This window comes from Balaenoptera borealis (genome assembly GCF_965194805.1).
Source record: "Balaenoptera borealis genome assembly, chromosome: 2".
NCBI classification, from domain to species: Eukaryota; Metazoa; Chordata; class Mammalia; order Artiodactyla; family Balaenopteridae; genus Balaenoptera; species Balaenoptera borealis.
In genome coordinates this window covers 30667700-30685333 of record NC_138867.1, presented here as the reverse complement: position 1 = coordinate 30685333, position 17634 = coordinate 30667700, and the positions used below count along the sequence as shown (strand labels likewise).

Here is a 17634-nt window from a genome sequence, read left to right as displayed (position 1 = left end):
AGCTGTATTCCTCTGTAAAACCCTACACAATTTGCAAACTGAGGAAAATGGGAATGATGTCTAGGAAGGATGACAGAAAATGGCATCAGGAATAACAATGGTAAGGTTAATGGCTTAAATAAGGAAAACGAACACTTACTGTTTCTCATGGCAGAAGAAGACAAATAAGAGAATGAAAATTACCTGCATAATGTAAAGCTGTTTTCCCAGAGCTGTCGATACTTTCGGCTGGGCATTTAGACTGTAAGACAAAAATCAATAAATGCGTATAATAGAATTCAGTTCTATTCAGTTCATCCTTTTCCTGCAAGCTATGATGCAACTTCCTAAGAAAAGTATAATAAACATGAATAAGTCCCAACTGCTGTGCTCCAGGGGCCCAGGGTCTCATGGGGAGGGAGACCCATCTCCAAGTAATCATGACACAGGTGAACCGTCACCTCTTGGCTGCTTTGACCGTCCCCTCTCTCTTCCATCAACTCTGTCACCAACAGATCATCCCCACCAGCTAACAAACATGCTCTAGGATTTCTCATCTTGATCCCACCTTTCCCCCCATTTCCTGCCCTAATTCTCTATCCCCCATCACAAAACCAACTTCCTGTTAAGAACTGTCCCACACAAGCCATGTTTCCTCGTCTCCCATTTATTCCTGGACGCACTGCAGTTGGGCGTCTGCCCTCAAGACTCCACAGGGATGGCCCTGATCCAAGTGGCCAGCCACCTTCGTGTTTCCAACGACGGCAAACATGCTTGCCCTCCTCTTACCCACCTCTCCCCGGCAATCCCCTCCCTCTTCTCCAAACACTCTCTCCTCTCAGCCCCTAGAGCCCTGCCTGGCCCATCCGATCTTGCTTTTCCCCCCCCCCCCGCTGCTCTGGCCACGCCTGCCCCTTTAGCCAAACATAAAACTGTGGGGCTCCTGGGTGTTCTTTCTCTAAGCTCTCTCCCTCGGTGATCTCACCCACACCCATGGCTCGAAATCCCATCTAGCAGCTACTGCTTCCCGAGTGTATATCTTAACAGTGACAACACTAGTGTGTAAGTATTGGCTATTAGTATGTGCCGGGCACTGTTCAAAGAATTGTTTTAAGGCTCTTGACAATCCTAGTTAGATACTGTTATTACCCCCATTTACAGATGAGGAAACTGAGGTACAAAGAAGTTAGTAATTTGCTCGGGTCACAGTAAGTGGCAGAGCCAGGATTCAAAGCCAGACAGGCTGGGCTACAGCCAGTGTTCATATCTGTACACAGCAGATGGCATCTCTTGAGCCCCCGGCTTGACAACCCATAGCCTATTTCACATTTCCGCCTGACGTCTGAAACGCAGCACAGCCAACACTTCTGGTTTCCCCTCCCCGACACGCAGCCGGATCCTCCCGAGCCGTCCCTGCCTCTGTCAACGGCGCTATCATCGGTCTAGTCACTGAGCCAGAAACCACTGAGTCATCCTTGATTTCTTCTCCTCTTCCTCCTGCCACGTCTAACCTACCACCACGTCCTGTCAATTCTGTCCCCAAAACACACCCCGATCTACTCTCCTCTCTTTCTCCACTGTCACCACCTGGTCTGAGCCAACACCTGCTCACCTAGACAGCCTTGAGGGCCACCTGGCTGTCCTCAGTTCTTTAGTCAATTCTCTACACAAATCGAGTGAACTTCCAAACTGGCAGTGTTGTTCTTTACTTCAAAGTCCTCCACAGTTCCACACTGTACTTTGAGGAATCACTGTCTGCCCATCGTGACACACAAGGCTGCAACCTGGGCCCTTCTTTTTTTTTTTGGTGGCCTCCCTGCACGGCATGCGGAATCCCTGACCAGAGATTACCCACGCCCCCTGCAGTGGAAGCGCAGGGTCTCAACCACTGGACCGCCAGGGAAGTCCCCTGGGCCCTTCTTTCTGCTCCTCATTCGCTTTGCCCCCAGCCCACCCACTGGCTTGCTTTCCTCCCCGGCTAGTTAGTGACTTTCCTACCTCAGGCCTCTTGTACTTGTTGTTCTGTCTGCTTGGAATGCTCTCCCCTTGGCTCTCTGCCCCGCTGAGTACTCAGCTTAAATAACACCTCCTCCCCGGGGCCTTCCTGAACATCCCCCCTCACTCCCCTCTCACAATACTCTGTTAGTTTTCTTCCCAGTGATGTGCAATCGGTCATGTGTATTTCTGTCTTCGTTTACCAGATGGCAAGCTCCAGCAGGATAGGGGCTGCTCTGTGAGTAAATACTCACTGCTTGACAAGGTGCATGGTGCCCAGGGACCACTTGCTACAAGAGAGAGTGGGGGGGAGTGGTGGGCTCTCGGGGGAGGGGGAGAGTTCATTTGAAGACTCTCACAAGGCTTTCTTTGTGCCCATTGCCTTAAGGAGGTGGGAACTTTGAAATGGTAGCCACTGGAGAAGGGAAGTCTCTCCAGCAGACAGATAGTAAGAGCAAAAGGCCGGAGAGAGAGGGCGCAGGGTGAGGGGCGCACGAGATGGCAGTGGCCCCATCACGGAGGGCATGGGTCGCCCAGATGAGGAGTGAAGCAGTTACCAGAGGGGTGCAGGACCCAAGGTAAGCAGCCCATTAGGAGGCCGTCAAAACCTCCAGTTTTAACAACTATCCAGAAAGAGGAACAGAATTCAGACAATTTGCAGAGAGCAGGCAATGTTGGAAATGTTTGTCTGCCCTTCAGTGGTAAGAAGAATAGAGATCACGTTACAGCTTACCATGTTTTGGCCTAATTTTAGAACAGCACAAGGAACTGTTTAAAGGCTTCAAAGATTCCAGGGAAAAACCAATCCATTTGCATAACCAGATATAAAATTACATTAGAGGCTAGAATATCTGGTCCTTGCCCATGAGGATTTCCAGCTTGTCAAGTTCATTCTTCCTTCAAATCAGAGCCAGATGCAAAGTCTGGCTAGCCAAGCCAGGATGGGAATGGAGATTTAAAATACAAATAAGTTAAACAAAAATTTAAGGTTAAGACCATGGGTGTAGAGGCAGGGAAGAAAAGTTCTATTGTAACTGTCTTTAGAGAGGAGCCTCAGAATAAAAATCATCATCGGGCTTCCCCGGTGGCGCAGTGGTTGAGAATCTGCCTGCTAATGCAGGGGACACGGGTTCGAGCCCTGGTCTGGGAGGATTCCACATGCCACAGAGCAACTAGGCCCGTGAGCCACAACTACTGAGCCTGCGCGTCTGCAGCCTGTGCTCTGCAACAAGAGAGGCCGCGATAGTGAGAGAGGCCCGTGTCCCGCGAAGAAGAGTGGCCCCCGCTTGCCGCAACTAGAGAAAGCCCTCACACAGAAACGAAGACCCAACATAGCAATCAATCAATCAATCAATCAATAAATCTTTAAAAAAAAAAAAATCATCATCATCATCATCATCACAGATGTTGACCTATGTTTCTTGAATTTCACTTCAAAGACCTGTTAAGGTTAAGCATTGCTGGCATTGGTGGTAGCTTGCATCAGGTCATGCAAGACAAGAAGCTGTGTGATCGACAGGCCAGGACAAGTTGAAGAATGTGCCCATATTGCTGCATTAGAATTGCAAAGCCAAATTAAAGCAAGATGCTGCGTCCCAAACGATGCTCAGGAAGGCCGGGACAACAGCTCAAGAGAACAGACATTACTCCAAACACATATTTTATTGCTGTGTGCTCTTCCTGAAAACAGCCAGCTTGCATTTTGACTGGCAACAGCTGGAAGTTACTGTGCAAACTGCTATTGGGATTTCACAAACTATTCATCTTTAAAGATATACGGAAGTCACCCGAAGCAATCATTATAAACTTCCTGGCAAGGTTATCAAACCAGGGAGTTGACCTAAAATTATAAAGAAGAATAAAACCAAGAACTTGAACAAAAGCTAAGAACTAAAGGCTCATCAAATTACACACAAGGAAACAGTGGGTGAAATTTTGCTTATCAAGAAAAGCTGCATTCTACTAATGACTGAGAGAGCATAAATACTAGGATACTGGAGATCCTGTATTATAAGGATCTCCAACAGCATGAAATTTTTTTTTCAAGCTGACTATGTAAAGGGTACAAGTCCTTCCAATAAGAAAAAAAGAGCTGAATATAAAGCGGAGAAAAGGGCTGGATCCCAGAAAGACACTCCAAATTTTTATTAGGATCCTCTTCTCTACCAGCGCAACTGCTATGGAAATAATCTTCTCCTTGGTTATAATGAAGCTTCTTAGGAAACCCAGGTTCTGGGATAATATTTGAAGGAGTATGTGTGTATGTGTTTGTTCTTTCACACACAAGGTTACTTTCAAATTTTAAAAATGATGCATTTATAATTTTCTGTTGTTCCACTTTACCTGAAGGAGCTTCTTGATGCATTCATGGTGGCTGTTCTTGGCTGCAAGGTGCAAAGCACTGTGTCCTAAATGGATTAAAAAAAAATGTTTTTTAATCTCTTATCTCTGAAATGAAGACAACTATGAGGAAATAAATTGTTCTCCGACAAAGACGGAATTGTTCCTCTTGAGAATGAGGCCTCAACTTCTTCTCTGCGAAGTTCAGTGTGACAGAAGTGGGGAGGACACAGAGCATCCTGTCCCCCGGATAACGTTCAGAGGCCATGCCAGCTGCTGTCCTCCTGGGGTACAATCAAGCTCTGGGCTAGAAGCTTGCGGTGGACTCCTGGTATGCACCTTGGAAGCTCTGCTTTCAGCTGTCAGCATGGGTGCCAGACGCCCCGCGTCCATAACAGTCACACCAGGCCACGACTGCCACTGGCCCAGGAACCCAGCAAAGGCAGCCAGCGAGCCAGCAGGGGGCACACCAAACGCCCGCACGAAACCCCACTTCCACCTCTCGTTTCTCCCTCCCCCAAATGTGCTCCAGCTCTGTATGGAAATTACCTGGAGTTCAGATGTCCCAAGTTCTTACATGGAAGAAGGAAAAGGGTTATAAAAACAACACACTAGCAAAGTAGCATCTCTTCACGCTCCCTTCACAGAACATTACAACAACATGAGACTCTCTGATGTTTCTGTGGCCAGATTACTTTAGGAAATTTTAATGCTATACCCAGGTCCCTCCCCGCTACCACCGAATGGGCCCATAGAGTTTCTATGGAAGAGGGGCTTAGAGGCAGCCCTACCAGACCAGCAGGTTCCCACCCCAGGGCCCTGGCAAATTACTCTTTGCTTGGCCTGGACCCTCCTCCTCTAAGATAACCACCCAGCTTGCCCTCTTACCTCCCTCGGATGCCACTGAAACACCACTGAAACACGGTCTTCTGGATGAGACCTTTCCTGACCTCACCACTTAAAATTCCAGTTCCTCCCCCACCTCTTTTATCCCTACTTCCTGCTTCATTCTTTTATCCTTCATAGCACCCAGAACCTTCAACTCTCCCTTTCCACCCCACTCCTCTCTCCCTACACACACACACACACACACACACACACACACACACACACACACACACTCTTATGTCTAACTGCTCTTCTTTCCCCACTAGAATATAAACTCTATATCCCAAGAGCCTACAGCACTGCTGGCACATAATAGGCTCTCGATACACATTTGTGAATTTGAATTAGAGGGTATGTCCACTACAGATGTCTGCGGAGGGGGATTTGGAGGGAGGGAACCAAAGTTACCACTGCCAGCCAACCCAATACACCTAGGAAACTCCTAAATCCTGCATTTGTAAACTGTTTGACCAAGATACCCCCAATGTAACACCTGTAAGCAACCCATACTTTAAGCCATAACAGGCTTAAAGCATGTTTTTCAGCCTTACTGCTCTTGACATTTGAAGCTGGTCAGGTGGTCCTATGTACTATAGGATGGTGAGTAGCATCTCTGGCCTCTACCCACTGGACGTCCAGTTGGGACAATCAGAAATGTCCCCAGACATTGCCAAATATCCCCTGGATGGGTGGGAATCACCCCCGGTTGAGAACCCCTGGCTTAGAGGAACAGCTTCTATTATATGGTGGTCCAGTCTCCAAATACCATTTCTCCTTTCTGAATTAGTCTTTATAATAACACTGACCAGAAATCCACTAATTATTAGGTTATCATATGGCTAGGAAATACCATATTTAAAATTAGAAGGTTTTAGGACCACAGTGAGCTGCACAAAAGCATGTGTGAGGTCAAAAGATCAGATTCCTTCTTTTCTGAGTAGCTGCACAGAGATTTTCAGGGTATGTGTGAGGGGAGTTAATTGATGGGGGTAGAACACTGAGGCAAGGAATCCTTTGACCTCCTCCCAAATGGATGAGGATGAGGAAGGTCAGGAGATGAGGGACTGAGACCCTTGGAAGCAGGAAGACAAAGATCTTCTCTTCCCCTTCCTCCTTTTACTGCAGGAGACCCCCTCCTTTCAGGATGTATAACACACAATAGTGATTTCAGTTACATTATGCGTTAAATAGGTTTTGGTGGGTTAGCCTGGCCCTCAACCATCATTTATTCCAGTGTTTCTAAGGACAAGCACATTCTGTGTTTTAAACAAATGCCTTACAGATGAACTTCTGGAACCCATCCTGATTGTAAGTAGAAGACTGTTTATGTCGTGTATGCAATGCCTTAACTTTTGTCTACCCCGTGGACAAAAGCTCTTCTACATAAATAGCACCCACTGGAAAAAGGCACAGTTCTCCAAAGACAAGAGGGTAGGGAGAGTTAAGCAATTCATCATAAAATAAATAACAGGCTTTTATTTTTCACTCCAAGTGTTCTAGTCATACCTGGAAGTGAGCGCTGTGTTTCTAGAGAAACAAAATTGTCTTATTCCTTGGCCTTGTGATGTGTTTTACTAACCAGGAGCACAAAAGCATTTTTCACTTAAAAGTCTCAAAATTCAAATGATGCATCATTCCCTGGACAACATGACACTGGAGTGAGATGTCTCTCACTGCTACCATTAAAACAAAATTCTCTTTCCAAATGCAACATTTTCTGAAGAGAATATATTATATTAGTGACAGAACCTCACTGAAACGAGCCAGTGCATAAGTCTGGCCCCCACTCAGCTGTGGATCTGTCTGGAATATCAGGAAGCAACTTCCCTATAGGAAAATAACAGGGAAACCCTAATTCAAGTGCATCTCAGCAGAACTCAATAAGCAGACCAGGGCTATTTATAAGTCAAGAGTCGTGGGCTATTCCAGGAGGTTTAAGAATCCTGTTATTGAAAGAGTCTAAGAAGGATGACCTAGCCATTGTAGCCACGAACACCATCCTCCAACCTACCTCAGACAACAACCATTTATTCAGTGATTTAAGATTGCTGCTGAAACAGAGAAGAACTCACTCATAGAGTGGAGGAACTACTGATGGGACTGAGAACACAGTCTTCAAGTGTAGGTGACAAATTTTTAAACCAATGAGGTCATAAGACACAAAGAGATGACAAACAAGCACCAAAAGGCTGAAGTTTGAGAAATTATAGTTTCAGATTATAATATGGAGACATTTAGAAAAAGAAAGAGAATTAAATGATACTCGACTAGATAAGGTTTAAAATATCTATTTAAGAACCAGAGTTTCAGAATGCTGAATATAAACAATAAAAGTATAAATTAATTTGTTTCTTATTTACAACTTCAAATATATTTAAACAACACTGTTCTTAGAAATGCTTACCTTTACATCAAGTTTTTAATCATTGAAGCAGAAGTCTATTCACCTAGTTATAGTTCCAGGGGAGAGATCAGGGTATAAAAGATGTAATTCCTTTTTTTAATTTTATTTATTAAAAAGAATAGATACATGTATAGTATAACTGAATCACTTTGCTGTATGCCTGAAACTAACACAACATGGTTAATCAACTATACCCCAATATAAAATAAAAGTTAAAAAAAGAAGACCCCACAATATTGTAAATCAACTATATTTCAATAAAAAATCATTAAAAAAAATTTGTCTTTTTTTTATTGAAGTATAGTTGATTTGCAATGTTGTGTTAGCTTCTGGTGTACAGCAAAGTGATTCAGTTTCACACAAACACACATACGTATATAGAGGAGATTTCTAATAACCATTCTTACTATTAAATAGAGTTTTGAATTATCCCTTAATCTCCACAAAGTAGCTGTGCATATTGTTTTATATAGAATCAAAAGATTTTTTTGTGTGTGGGTGTATCATCTGAAATATTTTCATGGCCAGGTCATGCTGATCAACTGTATACGGTTGGCCCTCCTGACATCCCATACACATGCGTGAACAGCAAATAAAGGACTATAAATCATACAATCGTTTCTTGGTTTGCCTTCAATCCAAATGAAAATACGAAATACACTTAGTGGGCTATAATTTGCAATTAACCTTTTAAATGACCCATTCTCTCAAGTGCCTGAATTTTAAGATGAATATTACCATCTGTGTCTTCACATGGTGCCATATGTGAGTGGGATTAGGGGCATAATGGAATGGAGGGCCACCCAGAAATCCAAACAAAAGCTAAACCAGCACCTGAAACCCTAGAAAAGAGTAAGGGTTCTCAAGTGTCCCCCTCCTGAGACCTCTGTGCATTATGGTATTTCCATACTTCAGTTCTCACTTTCCTAAGCCTCTCTTCTTCTATGAGAAAAGAAGTTTTGTGTGCAAAGTAATCAGGGAAAATTTAAGATATGGGAGTGTGACGGAAATTGCACATCATCCTTCAATCTGTTTCCACCTCCTTCTACAGCAAAACCTTCTCTATTTTTAATTGGGTAATTTGCTGCCCAGAATTCCCAGCTGCCCTTAAAGCCAGGTGTGGCCACAGATCACTCTGTGGGCTGGGCTTGCCCTTCTGCCCACTGTGACTGCGATGCAGACTCGGGGGAGCCATCCTGGGCCATTAGGACCAAGGCAACACCCTGGATGGTGCAGCAACAGGAGTCTGGGTCCCTTGGTGTGGAGCCAAGCTGCCATACCAATTTGGGACTTTCAACTGAGAGACAGAAAAGTCTACCTTGTTTAAGCCACTGGATCACACTGTGTCAAATGCATACGCTTGCTAATAAAGGGAGTCTGAAAGCTCATGCTTCAGATGAGCACTGATAACAAACAGAAGATTCTTTGGTCTTCTTCAATCTTCTGTAAATGCTTCTGTTTAATCCAATCTTATCCTCCCAGGTGCTAACTGCAGCCATTAAAAAAAAAAAAAAAAAAAAAGCCTAGAAACCTGGGAGAAGTGATTTCTAAAGAAACAGACAGAAATGTCACTTCCTACATCAGTGAAGAACAAGAGCAAACAAAGCAACGAGAGGTGCTGGACAATTACGCAGGCCCTGTTCAGAGTCAGCGCTATGGGTTTAGGTGTGGACTTTGCCAGCTGATTGCTATATATATGCCTATGGCGTTGTTTGGCAAACAGGCAATAAGGAATGGGGGGAACCCCCCAAACCAAAAACATGAGTCATGAGCTTCTGCCAGTTTTGGAATTTCTTTTCTGATTTGTACTACGAAAGTATTTGGCTTGGTGATGATCACAATTTTTTTTTTTTTTTAAGATGTGAAACCTCTGCAAAAGCCTGATGTGTGAAAGAGAATAAAGGTGATGTGGATGAAGTAGCAATAATCATCATAAAATAGGAGCCAAATGCAGTGAGCGCTCACTGTGTGCTGGGCGTTAAGATGCCCACACGTATCATCTCACCTAAGCCTCAAAGGCCATCTAAAATGATTATTGAGATGTATTGTACTATACCCAAGGCCTTATCTTCTGACAGTGTTCTGCTCCTAAGAGTGTTTGTAAAGCACTTATGAAAAGTCTCTGGTCAGGGGCTTCGCTAGTGGCACAGTGGTTAAGAATCCGCCTGCCAGTGCAGGGGACACGGGTTCGAGCCCTGGTCTGGGAGGATCCCACATGCCGCGGAGCAGCTAAGCCCATGCACCGCAACTACTGAGCCCGTGCTCTAGAGCCCGTGCTCTGCAACGGGAGAAGCCACCGCAATGAGAAGCCCGCGCACCACAACGAAGAGTAGCCCCCGCTCTCCACAACTACAGAAAGCCCGCACACAGCAACGAAGACCCAATGTAGCTAAAAATAAAAATAAAATAAAATAAATTTAAAAAAAAATACTCTGGTCGGACTTCCAAGCATTTTATGTGGAAGGATAGTTGATAAAGAAATAGATGCTAAAAACCCTTTGCTTCTGAACTTAAATCCAATCACCAGTTTAAAATCATCCTGTAGACTTTGTGGATAAAAAGAATTAAAAGGGTCAGTGTAACGATATATTTTGAAAGCAGGTTCTTTTCAGAAACTCTATAGGGCAGTTGGATTTATGGTAATAGATTTTCATACGAGTTCTCAGTGGCTGTTGGGATTGAAGACGACTATATCTTAGTAATAATACGGCAAAACTTCAGGTAGGTTTACTACTGAAAAGACAGCACCTATGAGAGCGGAGCCATTTAATTCATTCATTCGTCAAATGTTTTGGGCAAATGACAACCACTAAAGCACAGTGACTTATGTCCTTGTCCTTCCCTTGGATTCTGATACGTGTTCTTGAGAGGGAGAGATGGGAGTGGGTGATATAGCCGACAGGAAGGATGTGAGCAGTAAAGGCCATCACGTTTATCTGGTTCATTGTAACAGAAAAAAGTTTGAGAAGTGTTGTTCTACATAACACAACAGACTCTCTATGCAATTTTATCCATGTCGCTTTTCCTTCTTTTGTTCCTGTGTTCCCTTTGCATGTTTTCAAGAAATCACAAGAAGTCAGTGCCTCACTCAGACTAAAGTAAAACAATAAGCCCAAGGACCAGAGTGCTGACCTCATTGTTAAAAACGTCAGGCAGGAGGGAAGTGACCAGCAGCTCTGAGACATTTCCAACTCATGGGATGTTTGGACGATGTTCTGGGGCTACAAAGTGCTGTGGATTCTACCAGTTTCAATCAGAGTTGAAACAAATGGGCTGTGGCAGTTCCCACTGACCAGCCCAGAGAAGCATCCAGGATGGGTCTGCAGTGTCCCCTCCAGCTTCTTTTTTTTTTTGGCCACGTCTTGCAGCACATGGGATCTTAGTTCCCCGACCAGGGGTTGAACCCATGCTCCCTGCAGTGGAAGCGCAGTCTTAACCACTGGACCGCCAGGGAAGTCCTCCCCTCCAGCTTCTTGAAGGGCACTGCCATCTCAGCTGGCAAGGAAGAGGGACCTGCGCTGGGGTGTCCAGGTCTCACTGCCCGACTCCCCAGACTCTCAGAAACTGAGTGAGGGCTCTGGTAGTAAACACAAACTCTGCCCACGTAGTGTTAGATGGCCAAAAAAACTACGCTTCTTAAAAGCTTTTAGTGCAGAAAATGATCATGGTAATCTTTTTTTTTTTTTAAAGGCAGGTTTTAATTATATAATGTGATCTCAACTATGTAAAAATGTGCCATAAAAATCTGGTAGGAAATATAGCTAAACAGTAAAATTTTTTTCTTCTTGGAGTAGAAGCACCGGTTATCTTCTTGGTAGTTTTTTGTATTTCCCAAATTTTCTACAATGAGCATGTATTAAAGAAACATTTTTTCCCTTTAATAAAAACATGGGGGAGAGATGTTTGGTTATGATGGAAACAACCAGATTCCTGTCTAATCTATTTTTTTAACATCAAATGCAGTTAAACAAAACTGTATTACAGCTCAAATATATTCACTCTAAGAAAATTCTTCTAGATTATGATTTTCTTAGAGAAGAAACCCTGTCTACTTAAGAGGACATATGTTTCATCAAGGGGACTCTAGCCACTCATACTGCTCTAAGTGTATGTGGTACAACTTTAAAAGTAGTAACAATAAACTTTAAAAAAAAAAAAACTGGGTCTTGGGATTAAAGATGATTTTAATTAGCAACATAAATTAGTGTTTCCTTCAAGGTGGTCACTTAGGGAAACCATTCTTTCTTATATTGGTATTGCCATTTCTCAAAATATTTTTCTGGAGCTTTCTGTGGCACTGCTCAGGAAAATCATTCGGTTACTTCAATCACTCACTATTTTTGACCAAAAATGGTTTTACCAGGTTGACACGTCATTCACCTGACTTGACTTCAAGTGGCTCTTGGCCTGTCCTAAAAAAACAAATCTATTCTCAAAGAATAAAGGTCCCCAAACACTGAGATTATTTCTTTTTAATGCCACAGCCTTTATGAAAACAATTCCAAAACACAAGTGTTCCAGCCATATTTTGAAATAATTATATTTTCACAATACCTGATTGACTAATCTGCCCCCAAGATGACTACTGTGAGGGGTCAGTGATTTGGGGAAGGGAAAGTGATCCATTACGGATTAATGAAAAGCCTAAATAAAAACTATGAAATAGACTGATTTTATGTTCCAGTAAAAACTACCAAAAGCCTATTAGAAGACAGATTTTCAAGTACAATAGAGAAATGAAAAGCCATCAGTAGCTGCTTTGATCTTTTGGTGTGGCCAACAGGGGCAGAATCCCAGGCTGGAGACCCCAGGGGCTCCTTCCTGTAAAACAACGTTCATAAAAGACAAGACTACACTTCCTCTTCTATTTGCCTTGATCATCATCTATCAACACTGGCTTCACATTAGAATCACCTGGGAGCTTTACAAAAAATACCAATTGGCTGGAAACGTTCGGACAATGGAACCTGAATTTCAGAAGGTAGAATTTGGGTATGTATGTGTGGGGTTTTGTGTGTGTGTGCGCGCGTGCACTGTTTATTCTTTTCTTTCCTCTCCTTTGCCCCTTTCTCTCCCTCCCTTCCTCCCCTACAGTTCCCAGGTGGTTCAGATGCACTAAACCACAGTAAGGGGTGCAGACCATGGGCAACTGGTCCGCATTAGGATCCTGGCTTCTGTCCACAGAGCTCAACTCAGCTGGTTGACAAAATGAGCGCCTACACAATTCACTCCATTCAGCACTTCATACCATGATTCATAAAAACAAAAATTAGGGAAAGGTGCTTGGTCCATACATGTAATCTTAGAAAATAAAATTTTTAAATGGGGGATAAAAAGCATACAGTCTCTAGTTGACTAACCACATATAAGATGAAAACACCTGTAAAGGCACGAATAACGAAGCCATGTCAGAGCCTGGTCAATGGAGTAGACTCTATGTTCTTCTTTTGGCTTATCTGTATAGATTGCACATTTTCCACAATGAATATGTATCACCTTTGTGATACCTACTTTCCGGCTGGCCTGTTGACTTAAGAGAAAAAGACTACATACCGGCAGTATCTTGGGCTGTCACATCCACGCCATGTGTAACCATGACCCTGAGGCATTCCACGTGTCCTTTTGTAGCAGCAAGATGAAAACTGGAAAAGAGGTAACATAATCTCCTGAAGATTTCCACTCTTCAGAGTTCATCTCTGACCATGTTTTTGCCTCTTTGTGTACAATTTCTCTCACTTAAGCTCCACAACCGTCTTGTGAGTAGGTATTATTATCAACCTCATTTTAAAGAGGAGGAAACGGAGGCTTAAAGCAGTCTGATAATTTGCTCATTGACACTTTTCATTAAGTAATGGATTAGGAGCTAGATCTTAGGTCTTCCAACGTAAAGACAAAGCTTGAAAAAAAGTAAGACACAACTACATTCCTTGTCCCTTTAGGAAAGAATAGCCAGAGTCCCAACTAGATCGGATTCCTAAATAAGAAGTAATTTATCAACTTTTTTTCTGCTGTCTAGTGTTTTCACTAAAGCCATTATTTTTAAGTAATACACTCTATGAAGGGAAATCTGTCTAAGTCAAACAATGGTCAAGGTTCTTGAACAGCATCAAGGTCAAATCCATTGCTGTGTTCTAGCTGAATAACAACAGTTGTACACAACTTTTAAGTGGCTAATGTGTGCCAACTACTCTTTAATACATTATCTCTTTTCATTCTCATAAAAGCCTTTTAAGTAAGGTGAGTCCTAACACCGTCTCCATTAGATGGCAGGTGTCTACACTCAGTCAGGTGCAAACAGCATTAAAGAAAGCCCACAATTAGGCATCAGAATTCCATGACACTTGGTAGTACAAACCACGCTCAGCATGTTTAGACTTGCCAGTAGAAAGGGATAACATCCAAATGCCATACCCATTATCCCCACAGATCCCGGAGTAAAGAGCACTTCTGCAGGCAGAAGGAAAGCACAGTTCCACTGGGCATTCAGGCCCAGAGGCTGAGAAGGCAAAAACCCCAGGAAGGTCTCCACTGCAGAGGTCTTCCCTCTTCACAGCCTCCTTCCTATAGAAGGAGGTTAAGGATCCTCTCAGCTCTCCTCCTCCCTCAGTTCTATCTTAGGGACTTAACTTCTCAAGATACTTGCCATGCAGCACCTTGGTGTCTGTACCTCTGAATTAATACCCAGGCAATATTTTTTCATAGGACAGGACCTGTCACTGGGGCCCAGGGTCACACTCAACTAGCAAATCCAAGAGCTAAACCGATTCAAACCCAAGTCAGCTTGACCCAGCACCTCTGTTCTGGAGAGCTAGGCTGAGTAAAGGTGGGCAGGTCAGCAATTGGGGATAGGTCAGTCCTGGTTGCAAATCAGCCATACATCAGCTATGTATCTTTGGGAAGTCAGTTTAACCTCTCTGAGCCTAAATTTCCTCCACAGTAAAATGTGGGGATTGACTCAGATGATATCTGATGGTCCCTCTGGCTCTAACATTCTTTAAAATGATAAATTAAAGCTTATCTGGCTCTGGTCACACCGACTATTTCTGCATTTGTGCAGCAGTTTATGTGTAATGTTTCTTTACAGTCAAAATCCACTCTGTAGGTGATTACACATTACAGTGAAACTCTGATCATCTGGAATGACTTGGGAACGTGGTGACTTGTTTAAATGGAATTCCTGATTAAATACGGCTTAACCCGAAGAACCTCCCTAAAAGGCACTACAATAATACCTCTGTTTTCAGCATTGTTGGGGTAACTTAACTTTACAATAAGTAAAGTTCATCTTTAAGCAGTGAATTGTTCAATCATAGTGGAAGGTTTCTAAAATCTCCCCAGTTTTAGTAACAGTATATGTTACATAATTAAATTGCTCTTGAGGACATGATATCACCATTAAGAGCCTCAATTATTGAACTCCGCTTTCAAGGCTATGACTCTAAATGCCCCGCATTATTAAGCCCTAATATTTATTAATATTTATCTTCTTTTCTTAATATCTATGTGTTTGCTTCTAAGCTATTCATTCTGCTATCTCCTATGACTGGGGAGAACTCAATCAAAATGATCTGGACAGCCATATCTTTTGCTAAAGATAAAAGTACCAGGATTAGTAATTAGCACACTCACACGCATGCACACGTGCATGTGCACACACACACACACACACACACAAAACATAAAAGTATGTATAGATACAGAAGTTTTGATTGAAGTTTAACATATATAAAGAAAGCTACACATACCGTAATTGTATAGCCTGCTAAAACTTCACAAATGGAACACGCCCCTTTTACTTTGATACTGAAGAAACAGAACTTGGCCAGAGACCCAAAATCCCTCCTCGTGTCTCCTGCCAGCAACCCAGAAGCTCTTCATGTGCCCCTCTGAGTTACTAACCCTCTTCCCCCTGTAATATTTATATTTTTTCTACTCCGAGGCTTCCTGGATTACCTCTGGATTGCACACTATATTAATAGGGGATTGAAATTGCAGACACATGTGACAACAAAGCATTACTGTAGGCCACTACTGCATGTTGATAAATGTGCTCTGATGAACACGACATGCTGTTCTATGGATGACTTGGCTGCCTTCCTCTACTTCCTCTGTGAAGTTCACAGCTCTGTGGGCCAGCTCTTCCAAAGCTACAGCCTGCAGCTCTTTCTGGGTTTTGGTAACTGATTTCTCTCCTTGCCTCTTCAGGTGTGGGTAGTGGTGGTGGTGAAATATTTCCCACTGTTACTAGCCAGGGCTGCTTTTCCAGCCTTGCTGGTTTAATCTGACCACATGTGTATAAACAGTTCCTTTCTTAACCACTCATCAATTATCCTATGTGAGTGCTACCTGTTTCCTACTGGGACCTTGAATGATCCCAGTGTTAGGTATTTTGAGTGTGATCATCCACAGGAAGAACTATTAGGTTTCTGTGCACATTATCAGATTAAATATTTATAAGGGCAAATTCAGCCTTAAAAAATGTTTTGATTAGAGAAGATGTCAGAGTAGAAACAACCTCCCCTCCAAGGGCACACCAAAATTACAGCTATTTACAGAGCAACTATTAATGAAAGACCAGAAGACTAGTAGAAAAGATCTTCTACAACCAAAGATATAAAGGAGGAACCACAATGAGACAGGTAGGAGGGGCGGAGATGTGCTGTAGTCAAGACCCATGCCCTGGGTGGGTAACCCTCAAAGAGGGGGATAATTACAATTGCAAAGTCTCTTCCCAAGGAGTGGGGGGTCCAAGCCCCACACTGGGTTCCCTGGCCCAGTGGCCCTGCACCAGGAAGATGAGCCCCTAGAATGTTTGGCTTTGAAGTCAGCGGGGCTTACTTTCGGGAGAGCCAGAGGGCTGTGGGAAACAGAGATTCCACTCTTAAAAGGCTCACACAAAATCTCACATGCTCTGGAACCCAGGGCAGAAGTAGTAATTTGAAAGGAGCTTGGGTCAGACCCAGGTGCTGATCCTGGAGAGGCAGGAGGCAGCTGGAGCTCACCCTGGGGACACAGACACTGGTGACAGCCATATATGCCCACACTTATACAGGCAATTAATCTATGACAAAGGAGGCAAGAATATACAACGGGGAAAAGACAGTCTCTTCAACAAATGGTGTTGGGAAAACTGGACAGTTACACACAAAACAATCAATTTAGGCTACTTTCTCACACCATATACAAAAATCAACTCAATATGGATTAAAGACTTAAATGTAAGACCTGAAACTATAAAAAGAAAACAGGCAGTATGCTCTCTGATGCCAATCTTAACAATGTTTTTTTTTTGGCTATGTCTCTTCAGGCAAGGGAAACAAAAGCAAAAATAAACACATGGGACCTAATCAAACTAAAAACCTTTTGCACAGCAAAGAGAACTATCAGCAAAACAAAAAGCCATCTACTGAACGGAAGATGTCTGCAAACAGTATATCTGATGAGGGGTTAATATCCAAAGAACTCATACAACTCAACATCAAAAAAAAAAAAAAAAAAAGCAATTAAAAAATGGGCAGAGGATCTGAATAGACATTTTTCCAAAGAAGACCTACAGATGGTCAACATGCACATGAAAAGATGCTCAACATCACTCATCAGGGAAATGGAAATCAAACCCACAATGAGATACCACGTCACACCTGTCAGATGGTTATTATCAAAAAGATAACAAGGAACAAGTGCTGGCAAGGACGTAAAGGAAAGGAACCTTAGCACACTTTTGGCGGGAATATTAATTGGTGCAGACTCTATGGAAAACAGTATGGAGATTCCTCAGAAAATTAAAAATAGAGCTACCATATGACCTAGCAATTCCACTCCTGGGTATTTATCTGAAGAAAATGAAAACACTAATTAGAAAAGATATATGCACCCCAGTGTTCACTGCAGCATTATATACAATAGCCAAGATATGAAAGCATCATAACTATCCATCAATAGATGAATGGATAAAGATGTGGTATATATATATATATATTATGGAGTATTACTCAGCCATAAAAAAGAACGAAATCTTGCCATTTGCT

General features: G+C 42.9%; 1 protein-coding gene across 5 annotated transcripts in view; it reads right to left on the bottom strand.

The window, feature by feature from the left end:
* The window catches only part of RAI14 (retinoic acid induced 14), a 149987-nt gene that overhangs the window by 20581 nt on the left and 111772 nt on the right, over window positions 1-17634 (bottom strand). For all 5 annotated transcript variants that reach the window (XM_082382221.1, XM_082382223.1, XM_082382224.1 and 2 more), the window contains 3 exons: window positions 13160-13248; window positions 4318-4382; window positions 184-241 (listed from right to left, as the gene is read on the bottom strand). In XM_082382221.1, the coding sequence (XP_082238347.1) occupies window positions 184-241; window positions 4318-4382; window positions 13160-13248 (212 nt within the window). The remainder of the gene's footprint in view (window positions 1-183; window positions 242-4317; window positions 4383-13159; window positions 13249-17634) is intronic.